This window comes from Myotis myotis, unplaced genomic scaffold (genome assembly GCF_014108235.1).
Source record: "Myotis myotis isolate mMyoMyo1 unplaced genomic scaffold, mMyoMyo1.p scaffold_m19_p_4, whole genome shotgun sequence".
Classification (NCBI taxonomy): Eukaryota; Metazoa; Chordata; class Mammalia; order Chiroptera; family Vespertilionidae; genus Myotis; species Myotis myotis.
In genome coordinates this window covers 100,703,334-100,722,508 of record NW_023416346.1, presented here as the reverse complement: position 1 = coordinate 100,722,508, position 19,175 = coordinate 100,703,334, and the positions used below count along the sequence as shown (strand labels likewise).

Below are 19,175 nucleotides of genomic sequence, written 5' to 3'. Positions count from 1 at the left end.
CTCTCTCATCATTGATGTTTCTATCTCTCTCTCCCTCTTCCTTCCTCTCTGAAATCAATAAAAAAAAAATATATTAAAAAATAAAAATGCCCATAGAATTAACTTATTTTAATGTATTTTATGAAAATTTTGAAAAAATGCTGTTAAAGGTCTTGCTGTGTACTTTGAAACATATTCTCCAGCTGCAAAGAATACTTATAGATCATTTCCATGTGTTTTGGCAAAGAGGCTGGCTAAAAATTTATTTTTTTATTTTTAATCATTTTTTTAATTTCCATAAAATAAAATTCACTTCCTTATACAGTTATATAAGTTTTGACAAATGGGCACAGTCATGTAACCATGAGTACAATCTGTTTATTCATCTACTGATGATCACTTGTGTTGTTTCTAGTATTTGGCTATTGTGAATAAAGCTGCTATGAATATATATATATATGTTCTTTGTGGACATGTGTTTTTATTTCATTTGGGTAAGTGTAGGATTGTTGAGTGAGATGATAGGAAAGAGTAGATTTAATTTTATAAGAAACTGCCAAAACATTTTTCAAAGTGGATGTATCCTTTTACCCTCATACTAGCAATATATGAGACCTCTAATTGTTCCACATTGCTATCAGCATACACTATTGTCAGTCTCTTTAACTTTACCCTTTGTAGTATGTTAGTAGTACAATCTAATATCAGATTTAATTTTCATTTCTTTAATGACAAATGATATTAAGTACTTTAATGTGTTTATTGGTCATTCACATATCTTCTTTGGTAAAGTATGTGTTCAAAGACTTTGCCTGCTCTTTATTTGTTTCTGGTCTTATAATTGTGTTGCAAAAGTTCTTTATGTGTTCTGAATGCAGGTCTTTAACAGATATTTGATTTACAAATATGTAGCTTGTATTTTTATATTATTAACATTATCTTTTGAAGGTCAAACTCTTTTTAAAACTTTGATGAAGTCTTTCTTTTAGGTTTCATGCTTCTTGTATCCCCTTGAGGAATCTTTGTCTAACACAAGGTCACAAAGATTTTATTCTTTTTTTAAAATCTAGTTTTAGAGTTTTTGGGTTTACTTTTCAGTATATAATTCATTTCTTATTAAATTTTGTTTATGATGTGAGGTCAGGGTTGATATCTTTTTTAAAATATACATTTACAATTGTTCAACCACTGTTCTTAGAAATAGTACCCTTTCTTTGTCCATTGAGTTACTTCAGCACATTTTTTGAAAATCAACCAAATATATCTACCTTTTTCAGCATATGTATTTCCGGACACTCTGTTCTGTTTCACTGACCTTTATGTCTACCCTTTTGCCATTACCACATATTCTTGATTTCTTGATTACTGTAGCTTTAATATTAAATATATTCAGAGCATTTAATGCCCATTTTCTTGTTTGAAATTTATCCTCAAACTTAAAATATCCAAATAGTATTAATATTATATTTATTTTACTGATGAAAAAACAAAGTCACAGAGAATAGCCTTCCCAAGTTTACACAATTATCAATAAACTTGGCACTAAAATCTCCCCAAATCCTAGTCTATTGCTTTTGTCCTACACAACTAGCAAAAACAGTGAAGAGATAATTGGTCTCAAATTAGTAGGATACAGTGCTATATTTGGAGATATTTTCTGAGTAACAGACTCTTACATAAAGACAGGGGACTCAGCAAACTACTTAAGAAAGTTTTCGTAATAATTAAAGTCTCTCCTTGGTAAAAAAACAATATATATATATTAACCTTTCTAGTTCTCAGTATTTGGTTTTGTGAATGGTACATTCTGTGTTACTGGATCTGCAATTGCTTTTTACTTGGGGTTAATTGGACTCTCTATTCTTAATCCTAATCCAAATGCTAATTAGGTTTAATATAGGAGGAGTCTTTCTAATAAGGGAACTGTTTCTTGATTTTCCTCTTACTGGATTGATTTCATTGGATTTTTGACTTTCCAAATTGTTTTCTGTTAGTGGTTTGCTTAAAAAACAGCCCTTGAATAAAAGGACAATTTCCTTCTGTGCTTTATATTCCTTTATGCTAAAATTTTATCTTCTACATTGTCTCTCTAATTTGATTGTTTTTAATAATTTTGTTGTGCATCAGCTATGTACAGTCCCAACTTGCATAGGGTAATTATATCATTTGATGTTTTCTCCTTTAGAATGAAGAAGTCAGATTCATTGAAAATGAGCTAGAGATTCAAAAGCAAAAATACTTTAAACTTCAGACATTTGTTAGAAGCCTGATACTAGCTATGAAAGCTGAGGATAAGAAACAACAGCAGGTAGGTGCCAGAAGAGAATAGTAAGCTGTAAATGGCATGTAACACTTGGGTTTTTCATATATTTTATACTACATTCCTGTTTTCCATCAAGGAAGAATTTGTTAATTATGACATTTTTCAGTACAGATTCCTTCAGATTACTTATTCAGATTTTTCTGTGCTGCATTAGTGGAAAAGCAATATACTAATTAACATATTTTATTACAAGTTAAATTGGAAATTTAAAAAATAATAATATATTTTTAAAAATCTCAAAATGTTTGTAATGGTAGCTACCTTAATTGGAGAGGCACATACTTGGAGACCTTTGGTGAACGGAAGTCATGAAACATTTACTTCTCTTCTGAATTTCAGTTGCCTTCTAGCCTACACTAGAGTTCACAAATGTTTGAGTACCTTATATTTCATAATACATTGCTCACAATTAAAAAATATTAAATTACTTTGTGAAATTCTTTATGACCACAGTGCATCATTTACTTATTCCAATTCAACTAAAGTGTTTGAGTCCCTTACCCAAAAGATGAAATTAATGTCTTTTTTGTTGCTGTGGATTTTCATTTACAAATTCTTCTCAAAAGACATTTCAGTCTCATTTTATGTGAAATTTTATAACTATTAAGCTTGTTAACAAAAATCATAGAATTATAATGTTCCATTTAATACTAAATGTGATACTGGGGGTGTGAGTGCTTCCTATTTGGTCAACACATGAATGTGCTATGAGAGTGGCTCACATGCAGAAGGTGCATTTACATGTCTGCTAATTGTAAGAAGTTTCCACAGATGAGCTTCTACCCCCACACATTTTATGCCTATTTTTCTTCCATTGCCTATATACTTCTGATGCTAAGAGTCTTGGGACATGTTTGTATTATTTTCCCACCTCAAGTCCTGTGTCATGATGCCAGGTCTTTAGAAGAAGAGGAGATCTAGACACACTGAGAGGAAAGATCATGTGAGGATGCAGCAAGAAGGTGGACATATATAAGCCAGAGAGACAAGCTTCAGAAGAAACCAATCCTGACTTCACCTTGATCTTGGGTTTCTAGCCTCCAGAAGAAACATTTTATGTTCATTAAGGAAGAAAATACAGGATTACAAGATGGTGGCAGATTAAATTGGAGCTACACTGACACTCTCCCAGGACCAAACTAGAGTTACAATGAAAATATAGATAAAACATCCTGATTAATCATCTGAACACTAGCTGGAGAGAACCCTGATAACCAAGGATGGAAAATGAAGACCACATAGAGACTAGTAAAAAGTACAAAAGCATGAGATGGCTTTTCAGTCCCCCACAGACAGCAGTTGAAGATCCGGAGGGATATCTTAGCTGTGGGAGGATCCCGCTGAGAATTCTGGGGTCTAAACCCAACACTGGGTACCCAGCCAAGAGCACCAGAACTGAGAAAGATGACCATATGACATCTAGCTGTGAAAAGCAGTGAGGTTTCTATCTGCCAGGGAGAGATGGCTGGAAATGCAAGCACCCTTCTAAAGAGCCAATGCAAAAAAATTTGTGTGCAGCCACTCACCTTGGGTTCCTGCCGAAGGAGGGCAGAGTGGACTAAAGTTGTGTGAGGAGAATCCAGGATTAGGGCTTCTGGAGATAGAACTTGGAGGGCAGTCGCCTGGTTACCTGTGCTGAGTCATTCCCCCATACAGTAGAGGACATCTTTCTCAGGCAGACCTTTACTATTCAGGCAGCTTTTTTCTCGGGGGGAGGGCAGAGGAAGCAGTTGCCCCTCTCTGTTGGAAAACCTCTCTCCCCACCCTGTGGAGTTTACACCTTGCTGTGGGCTACAGCCTGAGTCTCATTAAGAGACCAAGAATAACAATCAGCCTGCAGGAAAAGGTGGATCTCTGGGTGCTTTGAGTGTGCCTGATCTGCTTCTGGACCCAGGGCTAGGAAAAGCAGACCTTGGTGTGCATCTTGGTCTTGTCTGAACACACCCAAACCCAGCACTGGGAGCCAAAAGCTGTGGATTACTGATAGCTCCAAACAGGGTACTCTGACCCAGTCACAAACAGTTTCTGACATTATCCGGCAATAGAGACCCTACAAAAAGACCAGGAGTTGTAGCAGGTCTACCTAATACCTAGAAACAAACCCAAAGAGTCAGCCAACATGGGGAGATTAAAAAAAAGCCCAAAATGAAAGAAGAAAAGTATTCTCCAGAAGATATAATGAAATGGAGATGAGAAATTTATCAGATATTGAGTTCAGAATGATGATTACAAGGATGTTCAACAACATGAGAAAAGGTATAGAAACTATGAAAAACTACCAGTGAGTAATGAAGAATGACATAGCAGTAATAAAGAATACATTGGAAGGAATAAACAGGAGATTGCAGGAAACAGAGGATCATATGAGCAAATTAGAAGACAGGGTAGAATAAAAATCACTCAATCAGAGAACCAAAAAGAAAACACAAAGAACTTGTATGCATATAAGCATAACCAATGGACATAGACAATGAGAGGGGTGAAGACTGGGGCTGGGGTATGGGAGCAGGCTTAGAGAGGACAATGGGGGGGAAGGGGGACATATGTAATACTTTCAATAGTAAAGAATAAATAAATAAATAGCAATAGTGATAAAAATAAATAAAAAGCAATGGTGAAATAGAAAAACTAAAAAAGAGGAAAGTTTAAGGGAGCTGTGGGACACCATGAAATGCATTACAGGAGTCCCAGAATGTGAAGAAACAGAACAAGGTATAGAGAACCTGTTTGAAGAAATAACAGCACAAAACTTCCCTAATATGATGGAGAAAGTCAAACAAATTCAGGGAGCACAGAGAGTCCCAAGGAAGAAGACCCCAAAGAGACCCATGCCCAGACACATCATAATTAAATGCTAAAAATTAAAGAAAAGGGGTGAATCTTAAAGGCAGTAAGAGAAAAGCAATTTGTTACCTACAAAGAGCTCCCATAAGGCTTTCCACTGATTTCTCATCAGAAATTCTACAGGCCAGAAGGGAATGGCATATAGTATACAAGGTAAGAAAAAGCAAGGATCTGAAAACAAGACAACTATACCCAACCAGCAAGGCTATCATTCAAAATAGATGGTGAAATAAAGAGCTTCTCCCCGCCCCCCCAAAAAAGGCTAAAGGAATTTAACACCAAACCAGCATTACAAGAAACATTAAAAAGGCTGCTGTAATAATAAGAACTGTGTATATCTAGAGAGAAGCATGGCTTAATTAAAATGGCAATTAATAAGGAACTATCAATAATAACCTTAAATGTAAATGGATTAAAGGCTCCAATCAAAATACTCAAGGGCATAGAAAAGGAGTGGACTGACAATTCTCAGGGGGGAAAGGGATGTGGGGGGGTGCAGGAAGAGACTGGACAAAAATCATACACGTATGGATGAGGACAGTGGGGGGGGGGTAAGGGCAGAGGGTGGGGTGAGAACTGGGTGGAGGGGAGCTATGGGGGGAAGAGGAACAACTGTAATAATCTGAACAATAAAGATTTATTAAAAAATACATAGGGAAGCTGAAAGAATAAGAGCACATAACCCAAATATATCCTGTCTACAAGAGACCCACCTCAGATCAAAAGACTCACATAGGGTGAGAGTGAAGTGATGGGAAAAGAAATTTCCAGGCAAATCAAAATGAAAAAAAAAAAAAGCGGGGGTACAATTACTCACATCAGAAAAAAATAGACTTCAAAATGAAGGCCATAACAAGAGACAGTAAAGATCATTACATAATACTAAAGGGATTGATCAGACAAGAGGATACAACTCTGGTAAACATATATGCACCCAATATAAGAACACTTAATATATTTATTAAAAAAACTTCTGGAGCTCTTTAAGGAAAAGATTGACAAAACATTTAGAGTAGGGGACTTTAAAACCACACTGAGTTCACTGGATAGATCTTCCAGAAAAGAGTCAACAAGGGGGAAACTGTAACTCTAAATGACACACTAGGTCTGATGGATTTAATTGACATTTACAGAGCATTTCAACCCATAGCTGCAAGATATACATTCTTCTCAGTGCACATGGGACATTCTCAAAGATAGACTACATGCTAGGACACAAAAAAAACCCTCTACAATTTCAAGAAGAATGAAATCATATCAAGCATCTTCTCAGATCACAATGGCATGAAATTAGAAATCAACTACAGTAAAAACACTCAAAATATGCAAACATATGGAGGCTAAATAGAATGTTATGAAACAACTAGAGGCCCAGTGCACAAAAATTTGTGCACCCGGTGGAGGGGTCCCTCAGCCTGGCCTGTGCCCTCTCACAGTCTGGGACCCCTCAGGGGATGACCACCTGCTGGCTTAGGCCTGCTCCCCGGGGGATTGGGCCTAAGATGGCAATCAGACATGCCTCTGGCAGCCTGGCAGCCCTTGGGGGATGTCCACTTGCCAGCGGGGAACAGAAATAAGCTGCAGTCAGACATCCTTACCACTGCTGAGGAGGCAGGAGAGGCTCCCACCACCACCACTGTACTGGCAGCCATCAGCCTGGCTTGTGGCTGAGCAGAGCTCCCCCATGTGGGAGTTCACTGACCACCAGGGGGCAGCTCCTGCATTGAGCATCTGCCCCATGGTGGTCAGTGTGTGTCATAGTGATCAGTCATTCCCAGTCTTCCTTCTGTTAGGGTCAGTTTGCATATTACCCTTTTACTATATAGGATAGAGGCCTGGTGCATAGGTGGGGGCCGGCTGGTTTGCCTTGAAGGGTGTGCCAGATCAGGGTGGGGGTCCTGCTTGGGTGCCTGGCCAGCCTGGGTGAGGGGCTGATGGCTATTTGCAGCTGGCCACACCCCCTTTAGGGTGGGGGTCCCCACTGGGGTGCCTGGCCAGTCTGGGTGAGGGGCTGAGTGCCATTTTCAGGCTGGCTGGGACTGAAGCTCCCAGCCTCTCCTTTTTTTCTTTTTTTTTTTTTTCTGGGATTTATTTACCTTCTAAAATTGAAACATTGTTGCCATCACTGGCGCTCCCAGCTCTGAGGCTGCGGACGGCTGAATGCATATAGCTTCTATAACTGAAACATTGTTGCTTGTGGGCTCAGAGCTGGGTCGCGGCAGGGGGGGGAACCTTGGCTTCCTCCATCACTGGAGCAAGCAAGCCTCATGTTCGCTTCAGCTTCGTGGCTGCCGGCCTCCATCTTTGTTGGCAATTAATTTCCATATTGCCTTGATTAGCCAATGGGAAGCGTAGTGGAGGTATGGTTAATTACCCTTTTTGTCTTTTATTAGATAGGATGAATGGGTTACAAAAAAGACCAAGGAAGAAATACATAAACTTTATGGAAATAAATGAAACTGAACACACAACAACCCAAAATCTATGTGAAAGAGCAAAAGCAGTCCTAACTGGGAAGTTAATAGGACTACAGGCATACCTCAAAAAAAAAAGAACAATTTCTAATAAACTTTCAAACCCTACAATTTAAAGAATTAGATACAGAACAATAAAGAAAGCCCAGAGTAATTACAAGGAAGGAAATAGTAAAGATCACAGTGGAAATATATGACATAGAGACTAAAAAAAAAAAAAACACCAGATCAATGAAACCAAGAGCTGATTCTTCGAAAAGATAAATAAAACTGATTAACCTTTAGCCAGACTCATTAAGAAACAAAGAGGTGAAGTAACAACTGACACTGCAGAAATCCATAGGACTATAAGAAAGTATTAAAAACAGCTTTATGCAGCTACTAGACTTAATACATGAATTTGGCAATGTAGCAGGATACAAAATTAACCCCAAGAAATCTGAAGCATTTCTATACACCAATAGTGAACTTTCAGAAAGAGAGATTATAAAAACAATCCCGTTTACCATAGCACCAAAAACATTAAGCTACCTAGGAATAAACTTAACTAAAGAGGTAAAAGACCTCTACTCAGAAAACTACAGGACATTGAAAAAAGATATAGAGGAAGACATAAACAGATGGAAGAACATACCGTGTTCATGGATTGGTAGAATCAACATCATTAAAATGTCCATACTACCCAAAGCAATCTATAAATTCAACGCACTTCCCATTAAAATACCAACGGCATACTTCAGAGATCTAGAACAAACTCTCCAAAAATTCATCTGGAATAAAAAAAGACCCCAAATAGCTGCAGCAATCCTGAAAAAGAACAAAGTAGGTGAGATCTCAATACCAGATATCAAGTTGTATTACAAAGCCACTGTTCTCAAAACTGCCTGGTACTGGCACAAGAATAGGCATCTAGATCAATGGAATAGAATAGAGAGCCCAGAAATCGGCCCGAACCAATATGCTCAATTAATATTTGACAAAGGAGGCAAGAACATACAATGGAGCCAAGATAGTCTCTTCAATAAATGGTGTTGGGAAAATTGGACAGATATATGCAAGAAAATGAAACTAGACCACCAACTTACACCATACACAAAAATAAACTCAAAATGGATAAAGGACTTCAATGTACGACAGGAATCCATAAAAATTCTAGAAGAATCCAAAGGCAACAAAATCTCAGACATATGCCAAAGCAATTTCTTCACTGATACAGCTCCTAGGGCACTTGAAACTAAAGAAAATATGAACAACTGGGACTACATCAAAATAAAAAGCTTCTGCACAGCAAAAGAAACCATCAACAAAACAACGAGAAAACCCATTGTGTGGGAAAACATATTTGCCAATGTCACATCTGATAAGGGCCTAATCTCCAAAATTTATAGGGAACTCATACAACTTAACAAAAGGAAGTTAAACAATCCAATCAAAAAATGGGCAAAGGACCTAAATAGACACCTTTCAAAAGAGGACATTCAGAAAGCCAAGAGACATATGAAAACATGCTCAAAGTCACTAATCATCCCAGAGATGCAAATCAAAACAACAATGAGGTACCATCTCACACCTGTCAGACTGGCTATCATCAACAAATCAACAAACGACAAGTGCTGGAGAGGATGTGGAGAAAAAGGAACACTTGTGCACTGCTGGTGGGAATGCAGACTGGTGCAGCCACTATGGAAGACAGTATGGAGTTTCCTCAAAAAACTGAAAATGACCCTGTGATCCCACTTCTAGGAATATATCCCAAGAAACCAGAAACACCAATCAGAAAGGATATATGCACCCCTATGTTCATAGCAGCACAATTCACCATAGCGAAGATCTGGAAACAGCCTAAGTGCCCATCAGTAGATAAATGGATTAGAAAACTGTGGTACATCTACAGGATGGAATACTATGCTGCTGTAAAAAAGAAGGAACTCTTACCATTTGCAACGTCATGGATGGAACTGGAGAGCATTATGCTAAGTGAAATAAGCCAGTCAATGAAGGAAAAATACCACATGATCTCACTCATTCATGGATAATAGAGACCATTATAAACTTTTGAACAATAATAGATACAGAGGCAGAGCTGCCTCAAACAGATAGTCAAACTGCAGCGGGAAGGCCGGGTAGGGTTGGGGGGCAGCAGGTAGGGGGGTAAGAGATCAACCAAAGGACTTGTATGCATGCATATAAGCATAACCAATGGACATAAGACACTGGGGGATAGGGGAGGCTAGGGGACTCTCTAGGGCGTGGGGATAAAATGGACACATATGTAATACCCTTTGTAATACTTTAAGCAATAAATTAAAAAAAAACTGCTTTATGCTAATAAACTGGAAAACCTGGAAGAAATTGAGAAATTCCTATAAAAATACAATTTTCTAAAACTGAATTAGGAAAAATCTGAAAACCTAAATAAGCTGATACCTACTTATGAAATTCAAGCTATAATAGAAATACTCCCAGAAAACAAAATCTCTGGTCCTGATGCTTTCACAGGGGAGTTTAGCAAACATTCAAAGAAGAACTAACACCTATCCTCCTTAAACTATACCAAATATTCCAAGAGGAAGGACCACTTTCAACCTCTTTTTATGAGGCCAGCATTATCTTAGTTCCTAAACCAGATAATGATGTTAAAAAGAAAGAGAACTACAGGCCAATATCCCTGATGAACATAGATGCTAAAATCCTCAACAATATATTAACAAATCAGATCCAGCAATATATTGCAAAAATTATACGCTATGGCCAGATGGCATTTATTCTGGGGATGCAAGGCTGGTACAGTATTTGCAAATCAATAAATGTGATACATCAGATAAACAAATTGAAAGACAAAAGTCACATGATCATATCAATAGAAGCATGAAAAACATTTCACAAAATCCAGCACCCATTTTTGATAAAAACTCAGCAAAGTGGAAACAGAGGGATCATACCTCAACATAATGAGGCCATATATGACAAACCAACTGCCAACATAATACTCAATGGGCAAAAACTAAAACCATTTCCCCAAAGAACAGGAAGAAGACAGGGATGTCTGCTTTTACCATTCTTACTCAACATATTACTGGAAGTGCTAGCCACAGTAATTGGACAAGTAGAAAACATAAAAGGCATCCAAATTGAAACGGAGGAAGGAAAACTCTCGTTATTTGCAGATGGCATGATATTGTGCTTAGAAACCCTAAAGACACCACCAAAAAACTATTAGAGTTAATACAGAAATTTGGCAATGTAGCAGGATACAAAATTAACACCCAGAAATCAAATGGCATTTTTATATGCCAATAATGAATTCTCTGAAAGAAAAGCTATAAAAACAATCCTATTTACCCTTGCAACAACAATAACAACAAAAAAATAAGAAACTTATCAATAAATTTAACTAAGGTCTTAAAAGACCTCTATTTGGAAAACTACAGGATGTTGAAAAAAGAGATAGAGAAAGATATAAACAAGTGGAAGCAGTGTTCATGAGTTGGTAGAAATGACATCATTAGAATGTCCATACTACCCAAAGCAATGTATTGATTCAATGCAATCTTTATTAAAATATCAATGTCATATTTCAGAGATCTAGAACAAATACTCCAAAAATGTATACGGAACCAACAAAGGCCCCAAATAGCTGCAGCTATCTTAAGAAAAACAAATTTTGAGGAATCATAATACCAGATATCAAGTTATACTACAAAGGCACTGTATATAAAACAGTCTGGTATTGGCACAAGAACAGGCACTTAGATCAATGTATCAGAACAGAGAACCCCAAAATTGACCCAAGCCATTATTCTCAATTAATATTTAACAAAGGACGCAAGAGAATATAATGAAGCAGAGACAATCTCTTCAATAAATGGTTTTGGGAAAATTGGATAGGTACATGCAAAAAAATGAAACTTGACCACCAACTTACACTATACACCAAAGTAAACTCAAAATGCATATAATACTTAAGTGTAAGTCGTGAAACTATAAAAATCCCAGAAGAAGCCATAGGCAGCAAAACCTCAGATATCTCTCATAACGATATGTTTGCTGATACATCTCCTAGGACAGGGAAAACAAATGAATAAATAAAAAATGGGACTACATCAAAATAAAACCTTCTACAGGGCAAAAGAAACCATCAACAAAGTGAAAAGGGAGCCCACTGTATGGGAGAACATATTTGCCAATGATATATCTGATAAGGGATTAATATCACAAATATATAAAGAACTCCTAAAACTTAACAAAAGGAAGACAAACAATCCAATTAAAAAATGGACAAATGACTTCCCTAGCTGGTTTGCTCAGTGGATAGAGCATCGGCCTGCGGACTGAAGGGATTTGGGTTTGTTTCAGATCAAGGGCATGTACCTCAGTTGCAGGCTCTAACCCTGTCCCCTGGTCAGGGCCCATATGGGAGGCAACCAATTGATGTGTCCCTTTTGCATCGTTGTTTCTCTCTTTCTGTCTCTCCCCCTCCCTTCAACTCTCTCTAAAAATCAATGGAAACATACCCTCGGGGGAGGATTAACAAAAAACAAAAATGGGCATAGAACTTAAGTAGACACTTCTTTAAAGTGAACATACAAATGGCCAAGAAACATATGAAAAAATACTCAAAGTCACTGGTCATCAGAGAGAGGCAAATTAAAATGACAATGAGATATCACCTAACACCTGTCAGAATGGCTATCATCAACAAATCAACAAATGACAAATGATGGCCAGGATGTCGAGAAAAAGGAAATGTAATACACTGCTTGTGGAAATGCACATTGTTGCAGACACTATAGAAAACAGTATGGAGCTGCCTCAAAAAATTAAATATGGAACTCCCATTTGACCCAGTCATCCCACTTCTAGGAATACATCCTGAGAAATCTGAAACTCCAATAAGAAAGGATGTATACACCCCTACTTTCATAGCAGCACAATTTATAATAGCTAAGATCTGGAAACAGCCCAAGTGTCCATGAGTAGATGTGTGGATAAAAAAGCAGTAGTACATTTACACAATGGAATACTACACAGCTGTGAAAAAGAAAGAACTTACCATTTGCAACACCATGTAGGGTCCTGGAGAGTATTATGCTAAATTAAATAAGGCAATCAGAGAAATACAAGTATCACATGATTTCACTCATATGTGGAATCTAATGAGCAAAATAAACTGATGAACAAAGTAGATCCAGAGACATAGAAGCATGAAACAGACTGATGAATCTCAGAGTGGGTGGGTGGAAAAAGATTAACCAAAGAACTAATATTCATATATGTAAAACCCTTGGACACAGACAATAGTTTGGTGAAGGCCTGGGTGGGGGGAGGATGGGTACAGGCTCAAAGAGGGTGAAGAGGGGAAAATGGGTCATTTGTAATACTTTTGTCAATAAAGATACATTTTTAAAAGGAAGAAAAGAGGAAAAAATACTAAGTGATACCAAATTTATCTCTGAGTTGTATACTCCCATGTTGATTCCTTATCAGAAAGGTAACCGTTGATTAAGAAACAATCTCAGAGGTTTTTATTCAGTAAGGAATCTCAAAAGTACAAAAATGTATTCCTTATACACTGACAAGATTGCATGTAATCCAATCCCAGAAATTTCCAGGGGAAGAGATTAGAGTCTTTGCATCTCACAATTCTCCCTTAAAAAAATCTTTATATGTTTCACTAAAGTACAGAAACCACAAAATTTAAACTAAAAAATTTACTAATGAGGTTCAAACCAGCATGTATATTATGTGTTCATTTTCATGAAATTTGCTTCCCCCGTGCCACACACATAGAAATTCTAAGATAGTAATCTTCAGTTGCTCCCTTAGCCAATTTTATTTAAGCCTATTGCTTTATTGTATGAGTTATGCATGTTCCATGGAATACTGAACATTTGTTTGTTTTTTAGCAACTTAAACTAAAGATTTTATAGAATAAGGTGCTAATATTGAACGTGGTCCTATGGGAACTTTAATTTTAAATAACTGTAAAAAAATTAGTCTAACCATAGGAATAACTTGAAGTGTGGTCCTGGTCTCCAAAGTCATAGTATGGTTTTGAATTCAGAGTTATACAGCCAACTAAATAGCAGTTTCTAGATCTCTTGTTATCTAGGAATAGCATACAGATTGCATTTTCTTTGTTAATTCTAACCTTATCCTCAGCTTGCTTCTTTCCCTAAAACAACCAACAAATAAGAAAAGTAACTTCTTTACATTTTACATTTCTCTTTCTCTTATACTTTCTTCTGATAAAGACTAGTGAACTAAGATATGGAAAAAAATGTTGGCTGAGAAACAGAAAATGCTATACAAAAATTTTACTGAAAGTCATAGTTTATATAATAAGCACCCAAATAGAGACTACTAATTTTCATAGTTGATATCAGGTATAATGGATCTTAAAATATAGTTTCAAATTACAGGAGACACTAATTGTACCCATAAAAGTTATTCGGGTGATATCTTAAATTACTGATTTAAAACTTTGAAATTCTTAGAGGTTTATTTCTAGAAGGAATTTGTTTTATTGATTTATCATTTAAAAAATCCTAAGTGTTTTTCCATTAATCTTGATTTGGGTAAGTTAATCTTGAGTGGTACAGAGAATTTTGCCCTAATGAAGCAGTCCAGGCTTATATGATATTGTCTGACTGAAATATTATACTACTCAAAAGCTTTTTTAAAATAAATGGCCATTTTATGATAAAAAATAATATTGTCAGCCCTGTACAGTCTTTCTTCCCCTGATAATTCACTATGTAAACCTAGCCAGGTCAATTGCATTTCTTGAACTTCAATTTCTCTACTTTGCAAGTAATATCAGAATGATTAGTATCATGGAACTTGGCATTAACACCCTAGGTCCTAGAATAAGTGTTATAGAGATTGATGATATATTTGGGAAATGTTTTAATCTTTTGGGAAGAGTGGTCCTAGGTCAAACTCTGAAGACAGATTGATGAAGAACCCACAGTAAAAAAAACCAAAACAAAACAAAAAAAACCAAGTTAATTGTGTTAGTATCTAAGAAAAAAGCATTTCTAGCAATTGGTATATCCCAAAGATTTGTTCAGTGTGCTTGTGTTGCAACCTAGTAAGATACTGAAAAACATTTCTTGAAGTGGTTTAGTGGTTTTTATGCAGTAGTAGTGCTGTATATTGCCTCATAATTAAAGTTTTTCTATTTCATACTACACTCATTTTGTCAGTCAACTATGTGAAGTACAACGACAAAGAAATAAATAATAGTGCTTATTTGATTTTAAGGTCTTCCCACTAGAATTTGGAATGTCAAGTCTGCTCAGACACTTGACTTTTCAATACTCTAAGCACATGTTCAGTGAATGTTAATTGTAACACTTTGCCTTCTCTTATATAGCACCTATACAATTACAGATTGAACTAAATACAATGATATATTTCTTATAAACTATTATCAGCCAGTGTCAGCAAAGACTTTGTTTTACTTGGACTGGGTTAGTGGTAAACAACTGTTATAGAAGAAAATGGCATGGTGTCCTGTTACTGCAACCTAACATCTTAAAAATCATGTAGTACTTTTAGGTGACTGCTTTGTAAATACTCTCAATTTCAGCAGGAAATTCAAGAACTCTGTTTTTAAATTTTAGACAGAGAGGAAGAAAGGGGGGAGTAAGGGAGAGAGAGAGGGAGGGAGAGATTTGTTGTTCCACTTATTTATGCATTCATTGTTTGATTTTTGTATGTACTCTGACTAGGATAGAACCCACAAACATGGCATATCAGGATGATACTCAAACCAACTGAGCTAACTGGCCAGGGCCAAGAAATATTTAATAATATAAAATATAACGTTTTTCAGACAGGAGTTAGTTTTTCTTTATTCTGCCTGACAAAAAGGAGAAAGTTTCTAATCTTGCCTCTCTGCTACAAGATAAAAAGCATAGGATTTTTAGATCTCATTTCCTTTAATAAGGAGAGTAGGAGAATACTATCTTATTTCAACAGTGGATTTCATATGTTCTCCAACATGCCCCATCTTTCTGTTCCTTAATTAGGTCGTGGCAAGCTTGCATTTGTTTTGGTTCCCTTGGGCCTTCTTTACCACTACATTCAAAGCCCACATTTCAAGTAATGCTGACTTAAAATTTCTCAGATATGCTACATTATTTTTAGTATTGGGAGCAGCAAATCAGTCATTTTCTTCATAAATTCTTACGGTCAATTGGGCATCAGCACTGTCAGCTATATAAATCTTAATTGATCATTTATTCCTCTAATATATGGATGCATGTTCTGCAACCCTAATAGAAAAAATTACCCCATGGCAAAGCTTAGTTCATGGCTCTTGATTTATCCTAATTACTCCCAGTAAAGAAATGACCATCCCTCTAGATGCATCATTACACAGCTAGATTCACTGGTTCAGCTGTGCTGCAGTGGGTGTTTGGTCATCTGTGGATAGATGGGCATAGCCTAAGAAAAGAAAAGAAAAAATACTTAATATTTTAAAGTTGTTAAAGTTTAGTCTAAAGTAAAAAAGCTGAACTTCTTTCTCAATGGTTAAGTTTTGTCCCACTGAAGTACAAAAGACGTTTTTGTGAAATGTGTTTTTCTCTAAAAGACAGCATAACTAGGCAGAGGTATTTTAATAAGGAATGTAATTTTAAAGCCCTTTAACAGTGATCAGTGAACACTCAAAACTAGTATGAAAATTACTTATCTGAAACACTTCAAAGCACTTGATACAGAATAGTTGTTCATCTCTCTCCTGATTTCCCTTTTGTCCGAGGTTCTACTTTACATAATCCACACTATCAAGTACTAGTGTGTTAAGAATTTATCTTTTAGGTAAGATATCATACAAAGTCCTGAAAGAGAAATGCTCCTTTCTTTAAATCCATAAGAATAAATCAACATGAGAGAACTGCAACTATTAACATAAAATTGGGGGGAAATCTGTCCACATACTAATTCAAAATAATTGATTTTTCCAACTCAGGCACTGCTGTCAGATTTACCTCCTGAATTAGAAGAGATGGATTTCAATCATACCTCGCTGGAGCCTGATGATACCTCATTCAGTGTATCTTCTTTATCAGAGAAAAATGCCTCAGACTGTTTGTGATTTGAGGGGTGTGGTATATGATACAGCCTTTACGCTGCCTAACAGGCATGCATTCTGATAACTGCATTCTGTTGCCCTGAAATTCTTCAATTGGAAAAACATATTGTTGAAACCAATATATTCTGTTAAGAATGGACAAGATATAATGGCTACAGTACAAAAAATTGTTTGTGAAATTTAAAAGCATATTTTGAGAGTTTTTCCCAAATAGATAGAAATGTGGGAAAATATTTAATTTTGAACAGCTTAGCTATGAAATGCATAATGTATAATTTTTGAAATTTTTTGTTTGATTTTATAGAAAAATTTGTTTCAATAATAGCTTTGGCCAGAGACACAAAAATAAAAGTATTTCAACATTGCTTTATCAAATTACTGAAGCTTGATTATTGTCTTTGTAGCCATTACATCTTCCTTCTTTCTCTCTCCTTTTCCTAATATACACTTTTACTCAGGAAAGTGGATTGAAAATTGAAATGAAACTTTGAAAGGGAATTAACCTGTACGAGTCTTGGGATTTATTTTGCAAGCTCTGTGAGAATTTGACTTAAGTTAATGATTGAAAATTGAAGTGATTACTAGTATATAATTGTAAATTGTTGGTATTCTTCCATTATCTAACCCAAATATTTCAGGGGGAGGGGGGAAGCACTATAGAAAAGTAATTCACCAACATGAAGTTAAATAAATTAAGTGTACAGAAACAAAATGTTGTAAAAGATTAGTCAATAGAAATTCTTCATTGCTGAAAATGAAAAATATTGATATGATTCACATTTTACTAGTAAAATTGAGTAATAGATGAAATGTTGCACAAATATTACAAGTTTATCATCATCTTCATAATATTTTTGATTTCTTAAATATTTTATGATACACAAAGTCAAGGTTGGCCACTAAGATTATTATTATTTTAATATATGTTTTTTATTGATTTCAGAGAGGGAGAGAGAGAATTATGGATTGGCTGCCTCATATGTGCCCCCTACTGGGGATCAAGCCTGCAACCTGGAAATGTGCCCTGACCAGGAATTGAAACGTGACCTCCTGGTTCATAGGTCTACGCTTAACCACTGAGCCATGCCGGCTGGGCAAGATTGTGTTTAATTAAGTCATTCAGCTTTGCCATAAAATTTACCTAATTTCCATGTGAAGCTTGTACAGAGCCATCAGCCAAGGATAATATTAAAAAAAAAGAGTTATACTACTTTGGTGTAAATCCAGTCTTCTGGATTTCCTGGACACTCTTCTATGAGCACGTTACCCCTTTGTTCTATTAGCAGGTACCAGATGGCAACACACTGTAGACAATTTTCAGACCTTTCATTCTGGGTACCAGATGGCATCACCAGAGCCTATAAAAGGGAAAATGCCAGTTTCTCCCTGAGCATACAGTATCATATATCTGTAGATTGACTGTGTGGAATCATGTGCATGGTTAAATTACTATCTACACATAAAAAATGTTAAAGAAGTAGTTTACATGACTCTTGGCCATCAAATTTCCACATCAGATAGTTTTATAATTTGTAAGAAAAACCAATTTTGATGTTGGAATTCACAGATACCAATTTATGAATACAGAAAGGCAGTCATGAATGTATTTGACCTTGAAATGTCTCCTCACCACAGACACAAATAAGTAAAGTTTATTGATAATACGTCCTTTTGTCACCTATTGATTTAATGTTACTGCCATCTTATTATTGTTCTTTTGTTAGCAGAAATAGATCAGTGGTTAGGTATGCTCCTGTTTAGCTGACGGCCATATGGTTCATTGCAAACAATGTTTAGTACTCCTTGATGACAAATCAAATTTTATTCAGAAAAAAAGAGTGCTGAGTAACAATTGAACTTCAGATATTATGATTGCATTTATCTGTCTCACCAATTCCTCCATGAGATAGAGTTCCTACTATATACAGCAAATATATAAATCATTTCTTAATGTAGCATGAACAAATTCCAGACCTTTAAGCCTCCCCTAAGATCTCCTTCCTAGTCACTGAGTTTAATTTTAAACTCTACTTTTTTTCTGCTTCAATTTAAGTCCCTTCTTATTTGGTTCTTGTTACAAAGTAAGGAAAGATGATTCTTTCCTACATCTTTCAACTAAATGGATTCTATTTGTCATATCTCAGCATTTAGCCACTAAAATATTAGTTGACCTCCTGCTTTAAGGACATTGGATTTCAATTCCTCAACAAGCCATAAACTTCAAAACAAATGATTTCTTATCACCTTTTCAGGTATATTAATACAGTTTATTTAATTAGAAGGTTGGATAGATTTGATTCTGCTGGTTGTGATTCCTAGAGAATCCTAGTCCACAATTTTGAGAGAAAGCATAGATGATTCCCTTGTCCCTATTTAAAGTTCCATTAAAATAGAAACTGCATTTAGAGATCCTTTTGCTTTGGCATGTATGCTTCAGCACCAGATTTATTTA

At 36.0% G+C, this 19,175-nt stretch overlaps 1 protein-coding gene across 1 annotated transcript in view; it reads left to right on the top strand.

Annotated features, from left to right (window-relative positions):
• HDX (highly divergent homeobox) overlaps positions 1-16,963 on the top strand; it is a 145,022-nt gene extending 128,059 nt beyond the window's left edge. Inside the window, exons 9-10 of the mRNA XM_036305208.1 lie at positions 2,165-2,287; positions 16,601-16,963. Of these exons, the coding sequence (XP_036161101.1) occupies positions 2,165-2,287; positions 16,601-16,726 (249 nt within the window). The 3' untranslated portion in view covers positions 16,727-16,963. The remainder of the gene's footprint in view (positions 1-2,164; positions 2,288-16,600) is intronic.
• Positions 16,964-19,175: the final 2,212 nt, after the last annotated feature.